Genomic DNA, 19,711 nt, shown 5'->3' with positions numbered 1-19,711 from the left:
ATGAAAGCATACAAGTAATCATGCATGAAGGCTCCCAGCTAGGATGCGAAGAAAGATACAGGCTAGTGTGGCATCTGTTTTTCTGCCCTTGTATTAATCTTTTGACTTTTAAAGTGCTACTACTTGTTTTACTTTCTTCGCCTGCTTTAAAAAAAAAAGTGCTCATGCCCAAAGAGTGTGGAGCTACACCAGGTTAGGTCATATTGCTGAAAGAGTCAACGACCAGGTATGTGAGCAGCCGCTGGACCTAATTAAAACCTAACCAGCACATGAGAGTGAGAAAACCAGTAAACACAGAAACACCTCACTCATGCAGGATGAGTCGCGGACACACTTAAAATCTTACCGACACGCGGTGATTGAGAGCATCAGTAAACATAAAATCCCAAACATAGACAGACAATTAGTACACTCAAACAAATACATAGACCTGACCAATCAGACAAAAAGGATATTGTCGAAAATTATCTCCATTCTTTGTCTCCTGTTGGCTTTAGATTAGCTACGAAAGATTTAAGATTTAGATTCTTGTTTAAGATATTGGATGCAGAGAACGGGACGGGCCCCGATTTCATCTGGCCTTGCCTTGGGTCCATGATTGCCTGACCTTAGCGGTTTCCTGCTATCACATTAGTGTGCTTGAAAGGTTACAAGTAGAGGTGCAACGTTTACACGGGAGGATTCATGATCGCATGGAATGCATGGAAGGACATAGGCAAAGATACAGGCCAACACTAACAGGATTTCAAGTCCTGCTAATTTGAATACCAAACAGTTCATTTTAGAAGCCTGAGGCTATGGGATTACATCATATTACCTTAAAGAATTACACAGCAGTTACCTTTGGATGATGCTGATCTGTGCGAAAAGAGATGAGTTGTGAGGTTAATGTGGTTGTCATTGACATGCATTTTTCAAGCCTAATTAATTAGTCAAATAAATACCGGTAGTCTCTCTTTTTGCAGTACAAGAATGGCTGACAAAAAGGGAAACACTGTTACTCCAGTCAAAACGCTAACAAGGAAGGAAAAAGAAGTGCGAAAGAAAAAGGTAAGGCGGCTATGAGCTTGAACTGAAACGGGAATGTTTCCAAAATGTTAATTCATTAACTGTATTGCATGTGTGTTGATGTTGTAGGAGCAAGAAAAGGCAGCTGTTGTTTTTGAAGAATTTCTAGCATCATTTGAGCCCAACCAGAAGAGTGGAGTGAAAACCTTTGTCCGCGGAGGCATTGTGAATCCAACTAAAGGTCAGGTGTTAAGACTTGCTACCCAACACCTCAAATCTCGTTTTATAAGTCCTATGCAAATACTAAATACAGTACAAAGCACATATTATACACTAATCCAACACTGTCATTTAAATGTCACCTACAAGTACAGCAGAAGGACCAATGATCTACTGGCTTAATCGTGAGTTTTTCGGGACTGTTTTTCTTCTTGCAGATGAGGAAGCAGCAGAAGCCACCAAAAGTAAGCTTTATCGACCTGCCTCAAAGTTTGTTCCTCTGTCTGAAGATGTCACACCAGCATCGTCTGCAGACAGCAGAAAGTCTGTAAGTCTGGACCCATATGAATATCCAAATTTAGCTGTCGCATTTATTTTTAAAAAAACACATCTGTGGCATGCACAATGGCTTCTATGATTCACAGGCTTTTAAAAGAAAGGCAGAAGAAAAGAAGAAGAGTAACCTAGAGCTTTTCAAAGAGGAACTTAAGCTGTACGTCTACACTAAAATTCCTCGTGTGGTGTTTAGCTTAAACTTGACACTGTTTTTTTTTTAAAAAACAAATATTTTTTATACGTTTGTTTTGAAAAATGTAGAATTCAGGAAGAACGCGAGGAGAGACACAAAAGAAAGCAATATGAGCCAGCTGGTGGAGGAGGAGGATACGGACTTCTGGAATCCCCGTTGTTAGGACGACCAAGTAAGAAACCTGGCATACACTGTTACACAAACAAGTCAAAATACAGTGGTGCCTTGAGATATGAGGAACCCAACTTTCAAGTTTTTCAGGGTATGAGCCGTAGCCGTCCATAAGATGATTGGGGGGAGAAAAACGTTTGCTTTGACTTGCGAGCACAGATCCGTATTCTAACGTTTGTGAAACTCCATATAACAATACTTACAGACATATATCCTTTATCTTCTGTGAAGAACAACTAATATTACTGCTGTACAGAGAAACCAAGAGAGGAGCTGAGCCCTGAATTAAATTAGTATCTCAAGGCACCTAAAGTTCTACATGAACGTGGTGCGGAGCCGCGACGCGACTGTGTCGGGCCGCCTGAATTTCACTGGCTCTGGCCCAACCAGGCCAGTACAAATTTTCATAAATAAATACGATGAAATTAACATGTTCTTACTGTTTCAGTCTTTAATAATTCAATATTTTGAGTCATCCACTTAAATGGATCAGTCGTCGATGACCTTAATACGCTGTGCCCCTGTACCTAATGTGATCTGGATGAGAAGCCTAAAAATCACTCAGCCACGTTACATAACTGCCCCTGCATTTGATTATCATCATTGTTATAATGGCAGTTTAGTTTTGAACAGGAGTTAATGGAAAAATAATGAAATGACAGGGAAGACAGTATTTATTTTTTATTTTTTTCATAATTGAAGCAGTGTCGTCCATTCCATCCCTTGATCGATGTACTTTTCAAACGAAGTCTAGCACTGCCCTACTTAACCTCATTGTGTTCCACAGCATTTTATGACGACCCGACAATACCAACCACCACTAATCTATACATCAGCTGTATCAGTCCAAAGGTGAGCGCCGCAGGTAGAGCCGACCACGGCGTGAGCTCATTTTAGCACAGCCGCTCACACAAAGCACTCTTGTTTCTTAGATGAATGAGGAGATCCTGTGCAAAGAGTTCGGTAAGTACGGTCCTCTGGCCAGCGTGAAGATAATGTGGCCCCGCACGGATGAGGAGCGCTGCAGGACTTCCAACAGAGCCTTTGTGGCTTTCATGACACGGAAAGACGCGGAGCGAGCTTTGGCAGCGCTAGATGGTACGCCTAAAAACGTGCTCCTTTCCACATTTATTCTCATGGCTCTCTCTCATAATGTTTTTTTTTGTTTGTTTGTTTTTTTTTTTGGGTGGGATTTTAGGGAAAGTGATTATGGGGTTTGAAATGAAGCTGGGATGGGGCAAACCAGCTCGAATTCCACCACAGCCGCTCTACACTCCAGTCGGGGTGAGGGCCGCGCCGCCCCCCCAGTCCGGCCTACCTTTCAACGCTCAGCCAAGGGATCGCTTTCGAAATGACTTCACCAAACCGCTGGCCTTGTCCAAAGTAGATCTCGACAAGGTAACACTGTGCTTGATTTTGCTCTATGCATGCGCATGATATCAGAGCATTTGTGCCAATCAGACACTTCATTGGGTACACCTGCACATTTAATGAGACGGGCGTTTTTAAAAATGTCTCTTCAAAGTGCTTGGTGTTGATTGACACTTTCAGAGGGGTATCAATTTATCAATGTGTTTCTAACAATATATTCCCCTCAGTCATAACTATGTATCATTATCTTAGTAATGGTAGACAGTTTTACACAACTTTTGTGTTGGACTCTTTTTTTTTTTTTTTCCCCCCTTCTAGAAATTCTGAATGACGAATGTACTGTGGGTAAATTAGACACTTTCACTTCATTGGTCCAAAAACAGCTATTTACAGCAAATAATGTATCGTTGTTCATGTGCCAATAGCTGTGATTTCCGTGGTGTGCAGACTAGAGTAATTAATTTACATTCCACTAGATGGCAGAAGGTTCATGATTACGTAATCAGAGTATCCTCTTGTTTCCATTCATAGAACAGAAGGGCACGGCACAGATGACATCCGTATTAGCTATTATATACTTTTATTGACATTTTTGTATGGCGTTTTTTTTTTTTTTTTTAATTTTTTTTTTCGAATCAAAAAAAATGTGCTCAATATGGGTTGGGAAATACTACTGTCGATTGTGCAGGTGTACCTAAAGTGATGGCCATTCAGTTTACATCACTGATAGGTTGAGTCTGTGTTAATTTGTTGGAGGATAAAACGCAAGGGAATTTTATCCAATAGTCTGGAAAAATAGTTCCTCACTTTTTCGATAGGGGACTGTCATCATTTAGTGTTGACATTTAAGGAGCTACAGTGACATAGCGGAGGGTCTGACCTCTTATACTGTAGCTTCTTGCTCTGGAGGCCAAATTGTGTTTTTTATCGGTTCAGTTTATTGTAGACAGGTGTATATTATTGAAACCGTTTTTTTTTTTGGGCCATATTACATAACCAAGGTAAAATATTGAGCATAATTAATGCCATTACCTTGTAGATTTATCTTCGGTCTATTAGTCAACCAGTGCCACACTTTAGCACCCGTTCCTCTTGCTATAGTATGTATGCTATCGTTTCTCTGCTGTATGTGTCCTGCAGTATTTCATCTGTACAAATACTCACATTTGTCATATTTTCACTATTTGGTTTGACTTCACAAACAGACTCTGTCCGAAGCCGTAGTCAAAGTGGTTATCCCGACCGAAAGGTACACACACTCTCCCTCCTACGACTGACCAGCTGTTAGAACACAAGTGATAGGACAGAGGCAGGTGCTCTAACGTATTCATTAAGATAAAAAACTTTGAACAAAACGAAAACCAAGAAAGAAAAAAAAAAAAATCAATAACCATAACTCAGCAAACAAAGCTCTTAAGACCTCTTATTTAGCGCAGTTTTTCCTCTCTCTTCTCTCTGACTCTTAACAAAAAGGCATGTTATGTGGTTGACAACACAGATCACCTGCAGAGCAAACATGGCATAAAGTAATGTCTGGATTTCTTGGTCAGAAAGAATTATTCATATTTGTATCCATGTAGTGTAGCCTGAATGTACAGAATGACTTTGCCAAAAAAAAAAAAAAGCACCGAAATGTGCACTGCAAGAAATGTAACACGTCGTAATTTATGCCCCGCAAATAGTCACCTGACTCGAGTAATTCGAGATATGATCATGACTCTACGTAGGTCATTCACTCTCTGGACACATAATCCCAATAAATAAATAAATATGCTGTTGTTTTCTAGAGTGAGACTTATCCTTATTTCACTTACCACTTGAGGACTTTTCTTAAAAAGAAAAAAAAAAATCATCATATAGATAAGATCTAAGATCTGTATTGCTAGTCATCTTTGAAGGTCAAATAGCCAAATCCAAATGAATGTCTTCATGTTTTGTTGCTGAGGAATTCTTTTTACCTCTTTGACTGAGCCAGAAAGAAGTGAGGGCAGTGACTGTGCACTTGAGTGAAAACGGGGTGTCCTTTCAGACAGGCAAATATTTACGCTCCACATTTTCAAACAGTAAACGCTTTGACAAGGGCCGACGCCGTTAGACGAGCGCAAAGAGCCAGCCTGCAGTTTGCACGGGTCACTAGCTCAGTGTAAAGAGGTATTAAGAGATCTTCCCTCCCCACTGGAGCTGAGACAGAGAGAACATTGAAGGCTTGACATAAATAAATCACTTTCTGTCTTTCCCCACAGAAATTTATTATTCCTCATCCATCGAATGATAGAGTTTGTGGTGCGTGAAGGTCCTTTGTTTGAAGCCATAATAATGAACAAAGAAAAAAGCAACCCAGAGTACAGGTACAAATAATGTGTTTGTCTTAACCATTAATTAAGCCTGCGAGGTACTTAAAATGCTTTTTTTCTTTTGGCTCAGGTTCCTTTTTGACAACAAGAGTCAAAATCACGTTTACTATCGCTGGAAACTATTCTCCATCCTCCAGGTATTTATTGATGTGTATTATATATCACTCCGCTCCTAATAATGTGTTTTGTGGACGTTGTTGTCTTTGCTAGAAAATTGCACTGCGTCCTTTTCCTGTGTGGGGTTTGGATGTTAGGGCCATTTTTTTTTTTTTTCAAGGCAATGCTGATCATGAACACCAAGCCCTGATTGTGAGTGTATTTTATCTTCACTTCCTCAGGGAGAGTCTCTGACCAAATGGAGGACCACAGATTTCCGTATGTTCCGCGGAGGCTCCCTTTGGAGGCCCCCCGGTTTCAACAGTTATATGGACAGAGATGATGAAAAGGAGGAAGGGGAGGAGGTCGCTTCTCCCGAGGAGGAGGTGAAGAAGGGACAGCTCAGAGCCGAGTGAGTACACCAAACTGGCGCGGTGCAGTTTGCACACGCAAAATTATAAAACAGGATGTTAGGGTTGGCCGATACGGCCTTACAATCCAATGTCCAATTTTAATACATTTGTTTCCCTCCTAGCTTATGATAAAAAAGAAAAAAGAAAATTACATTGACTTAATTCTACCCCCTCTTTTGGAGTTTGATCTATTTCTCCTGATGCCAACAAGCTTCGAAATGGTTGTCAACTTGCCAAGAAATTAATCACCCGGCCTTAAGTGTTGTTGTTTTTTTTGTTGTTGTTAAAAACAAAACAAAAACACACAGGCACAGACAGAGGTTAGAGGTGCTGCTTCAGGAGCTCACTCCCAGCAAAGGGGACATCGCCGACGCCATGCTCTTCTGTCTTGAACGAGCCGACGCAGCCGAGGAAGTCGTGGGACACGTCACAGAATCGTTCTCTTCGCCTCAGACTTCCCTTCAGAAGAAGGCATGTTTTTTTTTTTCTCTTCTCCGTAGATGTTTTTATTTTGACATTTGTTAGAACGCAATGCTATACATAGTGCAGTAAATCCCCTTTTAGAGAAACTTTTTTTTTTTATTTTTTTTATCCTTTTGCCTCTCACATTTTAGACAAAAAGCACATTTCTTTTAAGTGTTCCTTGCTTTTCTCACTCTGTCGCTCGTACAGTTGTCAAATTAAGAAGCATAGTGTGCTTGCTTCAAGATGATATTTGTCACTCATGCATGGAACAGCAACACATACAAAGAGAGCCTATACAGGGATATATATTGCACTGTAAAAATCCATAAAGAATTGATCGCTTCAAAATCTGATATACTGCCACCGATGACCTGTGATGTGGCGGAACTGGACATGGTATTTTTTACTTTTAGCTCCCTCCAACAACTGTTAACCTCACTACTTTTGCTCTTGTAGATTGCCAGCTTGTATCTCGTATCAGACATTTTGTACAACTCCAGTGCCAAAGTAGCCGGGGCTTCATATTATCGGAAACAGTAAGAGATGCCTTTTTATTCATCCTTTTGTGCGCGGTCTTCTTGATGTTTTTCCTGTTATTAATAACTACGATTGTGATGATTTATTTTTAGTTTTGAATCCAAGCTATCGCAGATCTCTGGAGTGCTCCATGAAGCGTACAAAAATATACAAGCCAGGCTGCAAGCTGAACAATTTAAGGTAACCACATCTTTCATGGATGAGGATGTTTTGTAGGACCAAAAAAAAAACAATTACTCTGCCTCCTGTTAGCAAAAGGTCACAAGTTGTTTTCGAGCTTGGGAGGACTGGGCCATATACCCGCAGCCTTATCTTATCCGCCTTCAAAACATCTTCCTGGGCTTTGCCAAAGCTGGAGAAGAGTTGACGGAAGTGGCAGAAGTGAGTGGGACATGTCCTCTTCCTTTGATCGGTCCTCCACGCGCTAACCAAATGACTTGACGCTCCTCTCTTAGGACGCTAAATTTAAAATTGACGGCGTACCGATGGCCGCTGCTCTCCTAGACGGGCTGCCTTTATGCAAAAGGCCAGCCGATGACCTCGACGGCTGCCCCATGGGCTGGGACCCTCTGGACGGCGTTCCCGTTGATGACATAGACGGCGTTCCCTTGGGAAGCGCCATCGATGACATTGACGGCATGCCACGTGAGTGGAGCGCGGCTGTTTTGTCTGCGTGGCGTGTGACTTCAAGCCTGACCTAGTTCCCCCTTTTTGTCTTCAGTGGATGACAGAAAGGTGTCTCTCCCCAGAGGACCGTTGTCCAAGTGGGAGAAGACAGCCGAGGACGAGACTTGCTCACAAGGTAACGCAGCTCTCAAATGTCCTCTGCAGAGCGCAGGCTCCACCTAACGTTCTTTTTCTTTCAGCCTTGCCCGAGTCCAAGTGGGGCACCGCGTCGAGCAAGGACGATGACAAAGAAGTGAATGTAAGGTAAGGGCCCCTTGTCACTGTGTTGCTTTATCTACGGTCCGTCGACGCGTTTCAAAAGCATTCGGCGTCAAGGCTGTCCTTTTTGTTCTGTCGTGCGCAGCGTCAACTCACTGGATGGAGGCAACTCTGAGAGTGACAGCAGCGATGACTCGAGCAGTTCGCCCAAACATGACAGCGCACATTTCCAGAGCTCGCTCAGAGGTTTTCACTTGTCTGAAAGCCAGAGAAAAAAGCTGAGAGAGCTAGAAGTGAGTGAATCGTTCCGAAGTTGCTGTTAGTCAATCAAACTGTATATCTAAAATGAAAAAGTGATTTTGTTATTGCCTTTCTTATTCAAATATAGAAAAAAATGATTTTCGTAATCCAGTTTTAGGCTAAGGTCAAAATTATGAAATTGCCCTTCTTATTCAAATATATAAAAAAAAAAAAAGGATTTTCGTAATCCAGTTTTAGGCAAAGGTCAAAAATATGAAATTGCCCTTTTTATTCAAATATAGAAAAAAAAAGGATTTTCGTAATCCAGTTTTAGGCAAAGGTCAAAAATATGAAATTGCCCTTTTTATTCAAATATAGAAAAAAAAGGATTTTCGTAATCCAGTGTAGGCAAAGCTCAAAAATATGAAATTGCCAAATAGCCAAAATCTGCAAATAAATTTTGTATTTCTGCATAGATGCCACAAGATGGCAGCAAAGCACTTAAACCAGAGGATGTTAAAGCGCTAACACCATGCATCTATCATAGACGCAATCATGAACCCATGTTACATAAATGACCGTATAAAGTCTTCTGCGTGGACATGAATGAACTGCATCACATCCACTCAAACAATTTCCAACCGAGTCTAGGAATTTAGAATGTTGAACTAGTTTTCTTTTGTTACATTAAAAAAAGATGCAAAATATATATATTTTTTAATCTTAAATGATTTCAGTTATTCCTCTTTTGAAAATCAAAATTCACTTCCACCTCAATACTAGTAAACACATTTTAACATAACCCTTGTAACCCAGTTGAAGGTTATGAAGTTCCAAGATGAGTTGGAAAGTGGCAAGAGGCAGAGGAAGTCCGGCATGAGCATCCAACAGCACGTAGAGCATTACAGGAACAAACTGCTCCAGAAGGTATTTGGAACACAAAGGCGCTCTTTTGAGCAAGAAACGCAAACTCAGTAAGATAAATAATTCTTTAATGGCAAATTTTGGATTGGCAACACTGACAAAAGTACAATTAGAGGAGCACAAAAACAACGTTGCTCAGTGGGTGCAACGTGGTTTTAATCTGGCTTCACAATGAACATACTGGTCCCAAAGAACCTGCTTGCTAATTAAAACGAGTGTGTGCGTGAGTTTCCTTCAAATTGAACCGTTTCGTAATCTGCTGCAGGAATTTGAAAAAGACGACGAGAAGCCCGAGAGATCGACATCCAAATCAAAGGAGAGGCCAACAGAGGACAGAAAGGACAAAAAGAAGAGCAAAAAAAGTGAAAACGGAGACCGACAACGGAGTCGAGATTCTGACAGGCGCAACCGAAAATCAAATAGCATCTCTCCTTTGAAGCAAGTGACCTTGACATTGTGCAAAGAATATCGCAATTACGATCACTATTCTCAACGTGAGCTTGTCTCCCCAACCCCCCCCCCCCCCCCCGCAGGTGTCCCAGACAGTCCAAACGCTCCCGATCACCGTCTCCAGAGTGGAGGGGGCGGAAGTCCCGCTCGCAGTCCCCACATCGTTCCCACAAGAAGACAAAAAAGAGTAAACATTGACTCTCGCCTGCAACTGCACGCAGGTATCCACCACTCGCAGCGCTCCGTCGTCTTGGTCCCAAACAAATTCCACCCGCAAGATTCTGCTCTTTTGTATCATATTTGGACACTAATTATATTTTTGTTTTACGTTTGTTTATAAAATAATTTGAAATGTGCGATGCTGAAACATTAAATCACTCTTAAGTGATTGTATGAATTTGTACGTGTGTATGTGACCGTGTGATAGTTCTTCTCCCAGAGGTGCAGGGCAAAAGTGCGAGGGCCAGGTATCAACTCTCAGCTTCAAAATTATCAACAACAAACATTTTTATTGAGGACGTCATCAATACAGCGTTAAGTTGCTTACAAAAGCAGTAAGTGTGCAATGTTACATTGTAAATTGACAGTCCTAATCTAGTGACATGTATCAAATGTAGAACCATTAGTGTTTCTGAAAAGTACGTTTTAAGATACCTGACCCCCAATAATAAACATGTACAGATTTCCTGTATCTAAAACGTTGCTATAATCAGCAGAGGAAATGTCGAGAAGCTGAAACATTTAAAAATAAAGCAAATCAAAAACGTTTTTTTTTTTTTTTTTTTTTTTTAGGGCACATTTACAAATAACCACGATTTAAAGACACATTGAAATGTGCGACTTAGGGTTCGGAGAGAGTGTCTTATTTGCAACAGTTGGCAGATAACGTCTGAGAAATGTGACAGAACAAGAAGCTAACCACATAGTCTGCATCAATCAACACGTCTCCGCTTCAACCACATAACGGTAACATTGGCAATTAGAGCTCTTAGAAATGCCAAACTACTCACAGTTGCTTGGTATTTAAGATGAAAAGGTAGCGCAGTGGCGCAGCCGTCACACTCTGAACTAAAACAATTCCGTAGCTGTGAGTTACAAATAGAAGTCTCATTGAGCTCAGTATTTCTTCACATTGATGAAAACCTTGATGGCTCCAGTGAAGTCAGCAGAGAGTAGAACCTCGGTGTGATCCGTCTTCAGGGCACCTGCGACACAATTTCCCCTTTAGCGCCACAGCTGACACTACTTTGCGATTGGCTCCCATGGTATAATTGAAGCTCCGCACAGTACCTGAGGGAATCGTTTCAGATTCATTGGAGTCCAGACTCTTGCGGTCAGCGTCTGTTTTTTCTGCGCCGGTCTCTTGCGGCACGATGAGACCGGGGTGAGGTGCGAAAATGGCCGAAGTGACGACAGCGTTGTGTGCTACGGGGGTGGGGGGGGGGGGAGAACAAATGCACGCGTTGGGCAGGTGGTTGCATAAAAATGCAGTCGATGCACAGTCATACCTTTAATCCCTTCCCAGAAGTCATTGCGATCCCGTCGTACTGATGTGAATTTGCTGAGGTCGTGGTAAGTGCTCCAGATGTACACGTATTTGTCCTCCGAGCCACTGACGATGAAAGAGTAGTCGTGGCTGCGAGGAAACGGCGTTGGAATTTATTTCGCGTCAAGGTAGAGTCAAAAGACTAATTGAGAATAGAGACTCAAATTAATACATCAAAATGTGTGGTGAGGATGATCTATTTTGTTTCAATATTTCATGTTTTAGTCACGCGTATTACATACTGATTCTGACTCTACTCCAGATGATGCTCGTGGCACGGTTGCATTTTTTTGTGTGTCGTATTGACGCATATTTATGACATAATGGTTATTGGTGTTGCTCTGGCCAAAAGGGTCCTCACCTGAAACTCGCCTTAATCTGACTGCTGCTGTTGACGTAACCCTTGTACTTCATGGATAAAGACAAGTCCCTCAGGTCGTAAAGGCGGATGCGGGAATCATTTGAGGTCACCAAAATCTGAGACGAGAGATACAATTGAAAAATATGTCTTTATGGAGGCAATATGCTAAAAAGATCAAATTTGCCCCAAACCTTTTTTTTTTTTTTCAAATTGTAAATGACAAATTGAGTCACGTTAAGATGAGTTTGTTACCTTATTCTCTCCAGGTAATGGTTCGATACCAGTGATTTTTCGCCCAACTTTGTTCCTGCCTCTGGTGGACCGTACGTGTATTTGGGTATGATATTTCAGACGCTAGAGAATGCATAAAACAGCACATTATTTCAAATGACGTTTCCAAGGCAACCAGCCAGTACAGAGTATATCTTAAAAGCACTCGCTTTTGGTTTAAGGAATGAACACAAATGACCTCCTTTGTGACGATGCTATAATGTTCCCCAGTGGTTCACCTCACACCATTTCATTCTCATCTCCCCAGTGGAAACCTGCTTCCACATCGCCTCTGACTCCCATGTCCTGGTTCAGGCTTAACTCATTTAACCAAGAGCCATTCATCTACCACCCATCTTTCCCAAGGTGTTCCCCAGGGTTCCGTGCCGGGGCCTCTTCCTTTTCAGCATCTACATTCTGTCTGGTCTGAATTTCCACTGTTATATTGAAGACATCCGGATTTACATGGCCAAATCTGATTACCACAGCGACCTGCTCCACACTGACAAACTGCTGAACTGAAATACAATCCTGGATGCCCCCCCACCCCCCCCACCCCAAAAAAACAAAAGGAATGAAATGGAAGTTTGTAGGTAAGGTACCTCTGTGTCATAGAAGATGCATCTTCCGTCATAGGTGCCGATGACGGCATACTTCCCGTTTTGACAGAAGTTAGCAGCAGTGATGAGGCGCGTTTGGCCGTCCACCTCATTCCATAGTGCCACCTTCTTGTCCGGAATGTTCCACAATCGCAGCTTTCCATCCAGAGAGCCACTTAAAAAGTATCTGTCATCCTGGGAACAAACAAAACTACTGCATTTAATAATCTGGCATCCGTGCGAGTTGGGAGATTTTTTTTTTCTCTTCAAAGTATGTGATCAATTTACCCTGGGATGGAATGTGATCGCCGTGACAAAATCAATGTGCTGAAAGCAGCAGAGACACTCTCTCCTGGATATGTGCCACAGTCTGACCGTTTTGTCCATGGATGACGAAAGCAGGAAGAAGTTCTACAGCAACGCAGCAAAATGCATCGTATGAGGCACGACGGCATTTGAATGGAGGATGAATTGAAAGCTGTGAGAGATGCTCACCTTTGACCAAGACAAATCCAAGAGATCTGCTGTATGGCCTTTGTACTTGCAGAAGGGGACCTGGCGGAATGGGGCGTTCCTGTCTTCTGTGTCTGGGTCCTCTGGGGCACAGCTTGCCTGGAACGCAAGGACAACAAGATCGCAATTACACTCATTTAAAAAAAAAAAATCATTCAGCCCTAATTTATTTGACAATGCAGCCGAATATTTAGGAAGTCACTCACCCCGGGATCAGTGTCAGATTTGGAGGAACACAAGCTTTCCTGAGACGGAGACGGTGACACTCGACCTGACGAAGAAAGCGCAATCCGTCACTTCTCATTCGAATCTCGCCATAAATGTCAAGGGACTGGGGGGGGGGGGGGATACCTTCCGTGTTGTATTTCAATCTCATGTTGTTAAAATAGTCAAAGGCGATCTTTAAGACCCAGATGCGAACCACGTTATCTTGGCCGGCAGTTGCCAGCAGCCTGCCGCAGTGTGAGAACTTCATCGTCCACACGGCCCCCTTGGAACAAGGAACAAATGCTGCTATCCGACTCGTTTCGGTTCACAATACGGGAGGAGAAAAGAGCAAATTGTCCTACCATGTGCTCGCCACTCAAATCTTGTACGACCTTGATTTGATCAAAGTCAAACGGACCCTTAAAGCTGTGCGCTGCCTTAAACTTGGCAGGCCTGGTATAGGGCATCCCCTCGTCGTCACTGGAGGACGGGTCGTCTTGATCCGTGTGGAAAACTAACACACCCAAGAACATTTTTCGGAGTTTGCGTAACAATAAAAGGCCAGAAGAAATAAATGAGCACATTTTCTTTACTCTTTTTTTAACTTCTGGATAAGTGGCTGACAGCGTTGCAACAACAGGGAAACTTGATAGTGGCATGTTCATCGAATCATGAGGGCAAAGTGATGACATCTTGATTTTTTTTTTTTTTTTTTTTTACCTTCATCGCGAACACTTTTCACTTTGTTTACTGCCTTCTCTCCGTATTCCTCTGCAAAATGCTTGGCCTTCTTCACCGACTTACCCAGGAATTTCTTAAACTGAGTTCTGCAAATGAGGACAGATTCGGACGAACGTGCAACGACGGTGAACGTGTGACGGGAAAGGGCGTTACAATCGCAGCGGAGGATCGAATAAGATGCAGATCCTTACGTTCTCTGTTTCAGTTTGCCCCCATCTGTGTCTGCCAGTGGAGCCTGTGACTTGTCATCATCGTCTGACTGCGCTTCATCATTCCTGCGAGGGGAAAAAAGGGAACACTGAACCACTTCCCTTTAAAACATGTTGCCTTGTTTTCCACTGGACACGTTATATCCCCCCCCCCCCCCCCCAAATGAGTGTAAACACTCATAAGCGGAGTAATAACATTGACTGGTCTTGTGCAAGGAAGAAAAAGCTAACGGCGCATAACCATTGACGCCATTATGTAGCCCCGCTCTTGACTATTAATTAGTGAATGCTTGATTTCAGTAGTAATGCGCTAACTTAAATAAATATGACTAAACACAACCCACTTACGTGATATACTCTTTGGTCCTCCTCATGATGTGCAAAGTGAGGGGGTTAATCCCAGCAGGAAGTTTCTCCTCTGCCTGGATTAGCGGGATCTCTTCCCCAGTGTCTAGGTTCTTGATCATCACACTGGCCAGGATTTCCTGTTTTAACATTCGGTACGGTCCAGTGAATCTCTGTGTAAGCAACGCGCTCCGACATGGGTGTGGCTTAAGGCCAAGATAAATAATCCAAGGCCGCAAAGCACAACACACGCAAACCTCATCGGTGAGTTCCCTCCCGGAGTTGGAGCGCGGGCGCTGAGGGCCTGGAACTTGTCCCTCGCCCCGAGACGAGGCCTCCTCACCCTCGTTCTCCTAAAATCCACAAAACAGCCATCCTTTGTCAACCGCTGCAGTCAAGAGCGCGCGGCATATAGCGTCGCCGCGTCGTTGCGTCACCGACCTGTGCGGTCACCACCTTGTCCCCGCTAGTGGCGCTGGCCAGATCCAAGGAGTGCTGCAGCTCTCTGGTTAAACTCCTCACAGTGCTACTGGGAGACACCAGACCTGACGGTTCCAGAGGATCGCTGCCGACTGGACCCACCGCAGATACTGCACGGATAAAACTATTTAGTCAATGTGCGAAACAAGAAACATTGTTCAATCTCTAGTACAGTGTATACAGTCAAGACCGAAATTATTTCGACCCCTGGCGTATGAATAATTCCGGACTTGACTGTGTATTTGAGGAAATAAGCGTTTTGGGAACAATTATTAATACAGCTTTAAAAATGTCAAGTGACATATATAGCTGTGGGCAAAGTACCACCGCGTCATTTTAAAATGAAAAAAAATATTAGCAAATTAAACTATTTTACATTTCACAGTTTTAAAAATGGAACGATTGAGTAACTGACTTATATGTATAATAATAAATCGTCCCTGTCCTGTGGAAAAACACTTATCTCCAATTTTAGAAACTTTTTTAAATTTTCACTTTAATGCGATGTCTGTAACGCGGGAACATGATTCATGTAAAAATAAGAAAATGAGAAAAAAAAAATGGAGATAAGTGTTTCTCACATGACAGCGACGAAATGTACGAAATTAACATTCTTTTTTTTTGGGATGAAATAATTAGGCAATTATGATTGGGTGAATGATAAATACACTTAAAATTAGCTTGAACGATTGCTTTATTAATAAAATAAGCTAATTAACATTTTTTACTGATACACTTGAACTTTCCGTTAATTTGATCTACAATTGAGCTGACCCCTCTTCTGTTTTTTTATAAATCAAAAGTGGCCCTTCAGTCGAAAAGTTTGCCCTCATCTACCATCCCTTTTCCCAAAACTATTTCTAGTTCTAATCAAAAGAAGTCTGTCCTTCTATGATTAACCTGGAACACTGCAGTCTTGTTATTCATTTACTTACATTTTGCATAAGTCAGTAATAAGCAAACAAGCCTCGGACCCATTGTTTCCCCTTAAAGGCTGCAATGAAACGCAAACATCAACACACACTGAGGCATTGAGACACATCTTACATAATGTAAACACTCAGCGGTTGGATAAGACCCCTTGCGCCTTCTGAGTTTGATTTCTACACTTGCGAAAATCTTTTAAAGAAGCTCCTTTACTGTTACAACTCGACCGTACCCCAGCGCAACAAAGCAGACTCGCTCGAGTCTTGTCCGACACCCATTTTCCCGTTATCGCGCCCCCGCATTCTTAGTGCTGACGCCAAATACGTCACGCAATATCTTACCTTCAAGCCCACTGGGCCTGAGACACTCTTGAGACTTCTTGGAAGGGAGACGCTGCATTGCAGGTGGAGGCGGTCGGGGCGGAGGAGCGCCACTGGGAGGGCGCGGTCGCGACGGCGGAGGCTTCTTGGTGCTGGCTACAATGTCTGGTTCTACCGTGAACTGCCGCGGTGGTTTTGTCGGCCCGGATGCGTCCATAGAGTCCGTCGGTGTGTCTGCGAAGGAAACCTGCTCTAAAATGTCAGCGGACCTGGGCTCCCGCTCCCCTTGGGCGACGGCGAGCGCCCCGTCGGGGTGACTCCGTCCTATTGTGCTGGTGATGTCTGGGGGCTGAACAACTTCCTGTGGTCCAACAGAAGGTCCTGGAAGATCCAAGGGATCGGGGGCAGGCAGAGAATACACTCCGTTTGTCGCCGAACATTCCGGTGGCGCCTCGGGCCTCGGTTCATCAGCCGCAACCGACGCCTTCACAGGCACTTGCGGAGTTTTGCTCTCGTCCTTCGACTCCACGTCAACTTGGAGTTGATCGAACAGTTCAGCGACAGCACCGTTTTCCTTTTGGCTCTCCTCAATGATGCTATCGATGATCTAAAGGTGGAGAAGGAAAAAAAAATGCATCTTAGTCAAACAGTGGCGATTGTGCAAATCTACTAGCAGGGACTTCAGCTAGTGAACGTTTTTTATTATTCTACCAATTATTCCATCGATTAATCGGATAAAATCTGTAAGTGTGTGTGTGTGTGTGTTGTTGAGCAATAAAATAGAAAACCACACATGTAGGGAATCATCTTGAGTAGTCTCAGAGGCAGCCTCTCCGCAGCTCTCATCTTCATTGGATCTATGCGAGAGCTGTTCATAATGAAAACATTTTGTGAAATCAAAAAATATAAAATCATACGAGTTGTTTTAATTTATGTTAATGAGATCAAATGTTGTTTTTTTTTTTTTTTGTAGCAAGTGTTCAAATGAATTAATCTGCTGCTCGGTAATTGTGTCAGCAGTTTATAGCTATTACTACCATTCCACTCTTGAAACACAAACTTCTTGATATTTCTATTGAAAAGATAACAAGTTGAACCTGAAGCCAAATAATCCGTTCTGTAACACTTGTTGCCTTACACATTTATTTTCCTCAAAGGGGAATCATTTCAATTGTTTTCTCACCATCATAAATCATTAAATGAAGGGGAGATATTTTAGGTAAGGTTTAACATTATTAATTGTCACACAAGTCGAAAGAGATAAACTACTTGAAGGCACTTTACAGACATACAATGGGACGTTTGATTTCAGAGGTTCCATTGTGTGTCAGAACAGTGCCCTGACCAAAAAAAAACAAAAAAAACCATGATGTCATTTTCATATATAGATATAGATATAGATATTGTACTTAGAGGAGACGGAGCAGTTAAAATGTAGACGTTTATCAAGCCTTACCCTAATACTGTAATGTTCTCAAACCAATGGCAAAACATTGATTTGGCAGGTTATAAAATTCATATCAAATTTACAACTTCAATAAACATACCTTAGGTGAAGGAATGACAAATTTCGCAGTAGACCTACAAGACACAGAAACACGGTTAATGATAACTAATCTTCAAATTACTGGTTATGATAAATTGTCAGATGGTGCATGTGATTTTCATTTTTAATGTCATGACTAACTAGCATTACTTAAAGGTTTTCGAACATTCAAGAGCCTTGCAACACTGCACATTTACATTATGTTTAATGGGGAAAATGTTTCAAGGTTTTTGTTGCATTGAAAATGAAAGATTACACGGATATGAATGCGATCTATAAAACAAATATGAATGAGATGACGTTCTTACAAGCTTTTATTTTGGAAGATCGACACAACACACTGCAAAGGGACGCTACATGTTTTAGCTACGCGTACAGCTAATAACAAAATGCGTTTTCTTACACTTTGGGAGATGGGCTGAAATGCACGTCCTCTGGAGCATCGTAGAACTCGTCCGTGTCACTCGTGTCTGACGCCATGCTACCATGAAATGAACTCTCCATGATCTAGCTAGCCAGTCTAAACACCAGCAGGCAGCTGCTAACTAAAAGAACAACATGCGATCGAGTTAAGCGAGAAGACGCCTCGTCTGTCCGTTTTGTTCCTTTTGCATAGTAACGGTAACATGGAAAGGGCTTGGTCCTGTGTTGTTCGGAAAACACTTTCCTGTCAACGTCACAGCATTACGTTACACTGTGCTCAACTAGATCTACATTGGACACATAGCAAAAGACTGCAAGTCTAAACAGCCACTTATACACAACAAGCCGGCGATCATTTACTTATTTGCAATCAGAGTATCTTCCGAGAAGCAAAAATGGCGTCTTTACGTCAATTGCCAAGCTCGTGCTAGTCGGAGGCAATGGGCAGGCTTATAAACAAACCCATTTCTTAAAAAAAATATATATATCAGCCAATACACAAAGGGCGGGGCATAAACCGTGGTGTACGTCGCCTCCTGCTGTATCGGAGTAGAGGCAGAGGTAGAGGTGGTTGTTGAGCACATAAAATAAATACAATTATTATAATAAAGCATGCTAGAACTAGCTACTTGGGGCAACGTACTGCACCCCACCCAGAGCAATTAAAAGGCCCTGTAAAGTGAAAATGAATCTAAATTTCGCACACCGTAGAGAAGAGTGTTGTCAACAACCCTGTCGAATTTGAATAAGTAAAAAAAGATGACCCAAAATTATGAAAAATAAAATTATTCTCTCCGCACTTCAACGCTGTGGGTGTGTCTGAGTGAGTGCACTGGAACCACTGGTTTTGGGAAACGCGCTCTTCACAAAACTTAATTTTTGAACCGCAAAATCTGCATTAGTTAGTTAGTTAGTTAGTTAGTTAGTATTAAACCTTTTACCTTTATTTATCCAGTAAGGCATTTGAGAAAATATTTTTTATTAGCAATAATGCCAACATGGCTGCAGACAGCAGAGTAAAACAAAGCAAATACATATAGTACAACAAACTATGATACTATAGCTACAATACTGTATAATAGACTGTTTATGGCATACAGTGAATAAAAGGTTCCCAAGAGGCTATCAGGTGTTTAAAATATTCGGTGGCTATCCCACCGGGTCTTTGCGGAGATTTTTCACACCACGACAATGAGGCACTCGAAAGCAGCCACACCTTCCCAAAGCCAGGTGCACATGCTGGCTGTTGTGAAATAAATACAATATAAAAGATAAGGGAAACGCTTATTCACAGTTTGAACCTGAGCAACGTGCTTTATTACATGAATAAAAACATCAGGATGAAAAAAAACACCACTGCCAGCGCTGCAGTAAGTGGATGAATGATCAATAATCAATAATCAGTATTATGGGCCCTCCAACTGATTTTTTATGGCCCCATGGCGGCGCATTGATGCAGGTCGGCTCAAGTACACTGCATTTTAGCCCAGTAGAGTTTTTTATTTTACTTTGAAAATCATAGGTGGTTTGCGTATCTGATTTTCAAAGTAAAAGTGAGTAAC

At 42.2% G+C, this 19,711-nt stretch overlaps 2 protein-coding genes across 4 annotated transcripts in view; one reads left to right on the top strand and one right to left on the bottom strand.

The window, feature by feature from the left end:
• The window catches only part of LOC147133454 (U2 snRNP-associated SURP motif-containing protein), a 38,419-nt gene extending 28,364 nt beyond the window's left edge, over window positions 1–10,055 (top strand). For all 3 annotated transcript variants that reach the window (XM_086057229.1, XM_086057226.1, XM_086057227.1), the window contains 23 exons: window positions 966–1,050; window positions 1,138–1,249; window positions 1,446–1,555; window positions 1,653–1,720; window positions 1,825–1,928; window positions 2,715–2,779; window positions 2,860–3,025; window positions 3,126–3,325; window positions 4,504–4,547; window positions 5,542–5,646; window positions 5,723–5,789; window positions 5,991–6,160; window positions 6,470–6,632; window positions 7,083–7,162; window positions 7,256–7,343; window positions 7,416–7,544; window positions 7,619–7,808; window positions 7,885–7,965; window positions 8,030–8,093; window positions 8,194–8,341; window positions 9,105–9,215; window positions 9,478–9,650; window positions 9,746–10,055. In XM_086057229.1, the coding sequence (XP_085913355.1) occupies window positions 973–1,050; window positions 1,138–1,249; window positions 1,446–1,555; window positions 1,653–1,720; window positions 1,825–1,928; window positions 2,715–2,779; window positions 2,860–3,025; window positions 3,126–3,325; window positions 4,504–4,547; window positions 5,542–5,646; window positions 5,723–5,789; window positions 5,991–6,160; window positions 6,470–6,632; window positions 7,083–7,162; window positions 7,256–7,343; window positions 7,416–7,544; window positions 7,619–7,808; window positions 7,885–7,965; window positions 8,030–8,093; window positions 8,194–8,341; window positions 9,105–9,215; window positions 9,478–9,650; window positions 9,746–9,860 (2,631 nt within the window). In that variant the 5' untranslated portion in view covers window positions 966–972 and the 3' untranslated portion in view covers window positions 9,861–10,055. The remainder of the gene's footprint in view (window positions 1–965; window positions 1,051–1,137; window positions 1,250–1,445; window positions 1,556–1,652; window positions 1,721–1,824; window positions 1,929–2,714; window positions 2,780–2,859; window positions 3,026–3,125; window positions 3,326–4,503; window positions 4,548–5,541; window positions 5,647–5,722; window positions 5,790–5,990; window positions 6,161–6,469; window positions 6,633–7,082; window positions 7,163–7,255; window positions 7,344–7,415; window positions 7,545–7,618; window positions 7,809–7,884; window positions 7,966–8,029; window positions 8,094–8,193; window positions 8,342–9,104; window positions 9,216–9,477; window positions 9,651–9,745) is intronic.
• On the bottom strand, window positions 9,264–18,638 carry wdr44 (WD repeat domain 44). The gene is made up of 21 exons (XM_086057225.1): window positions 18,510–18,638; window positions 18,130–18,271; window positions 17,728–17,761; window positions 16,974–17,048; window positions 16,202–16,787; window positions 14,895–15,043; window positions 14,711–14,806; window positions 14,457–14,593; window positions 14,091–14,174; window positions 13,879–13,985; window positions 13,521–13,672; window positions 13,303–13,441; window positions 13,158–13,222; window positions 12,934–13,050; window positions 12,727–12,849; window positions 12,442–12,633; window positions 11,822–11,923; window positions 11,570–11,685; window positions 11,171–11,298; window positions 10,953–11,087; window positions 9,264–10,867 (listed from the first exon to the last, which is right to left on the bottom strand). Exons 2-21 carry the CDS (start codon window positions 18,228–18,230, stop codon window positions 10,779–10,781), a joined length of 2,727 nt encoding a protein of 908 aa, XP_085913351.1. The 5' UTR covers window positions 18,231–18,271; window positions 18,510–18,638; the 3' UTR covers window positions 9,264–10,778.
• Between the last annotated feature and the right edge of the window lie 1,073 nt (window positions 18,639–19,711).

This window comes from Filicampus tigris, chromosome 17 (assembly GCF_054856515.1).
Source record: "Filicampus tigris isolate MCC_2025a chromosome 17, RoL_Ftig_1.0, whole genome shotgun sequence".
Classification (NCBI taxonomy): domain Eukaryota; kingdom Metazoa; phylum Chordata; class Actinopteri; order Syngnathiformes; family Syngnathidae; genus Filicampus; species Filicampus tigris.
Note: the sequence above shows the minus strand (reverse complement) of the source record. Positions and strands in the feature narration are given on the sequence as shown.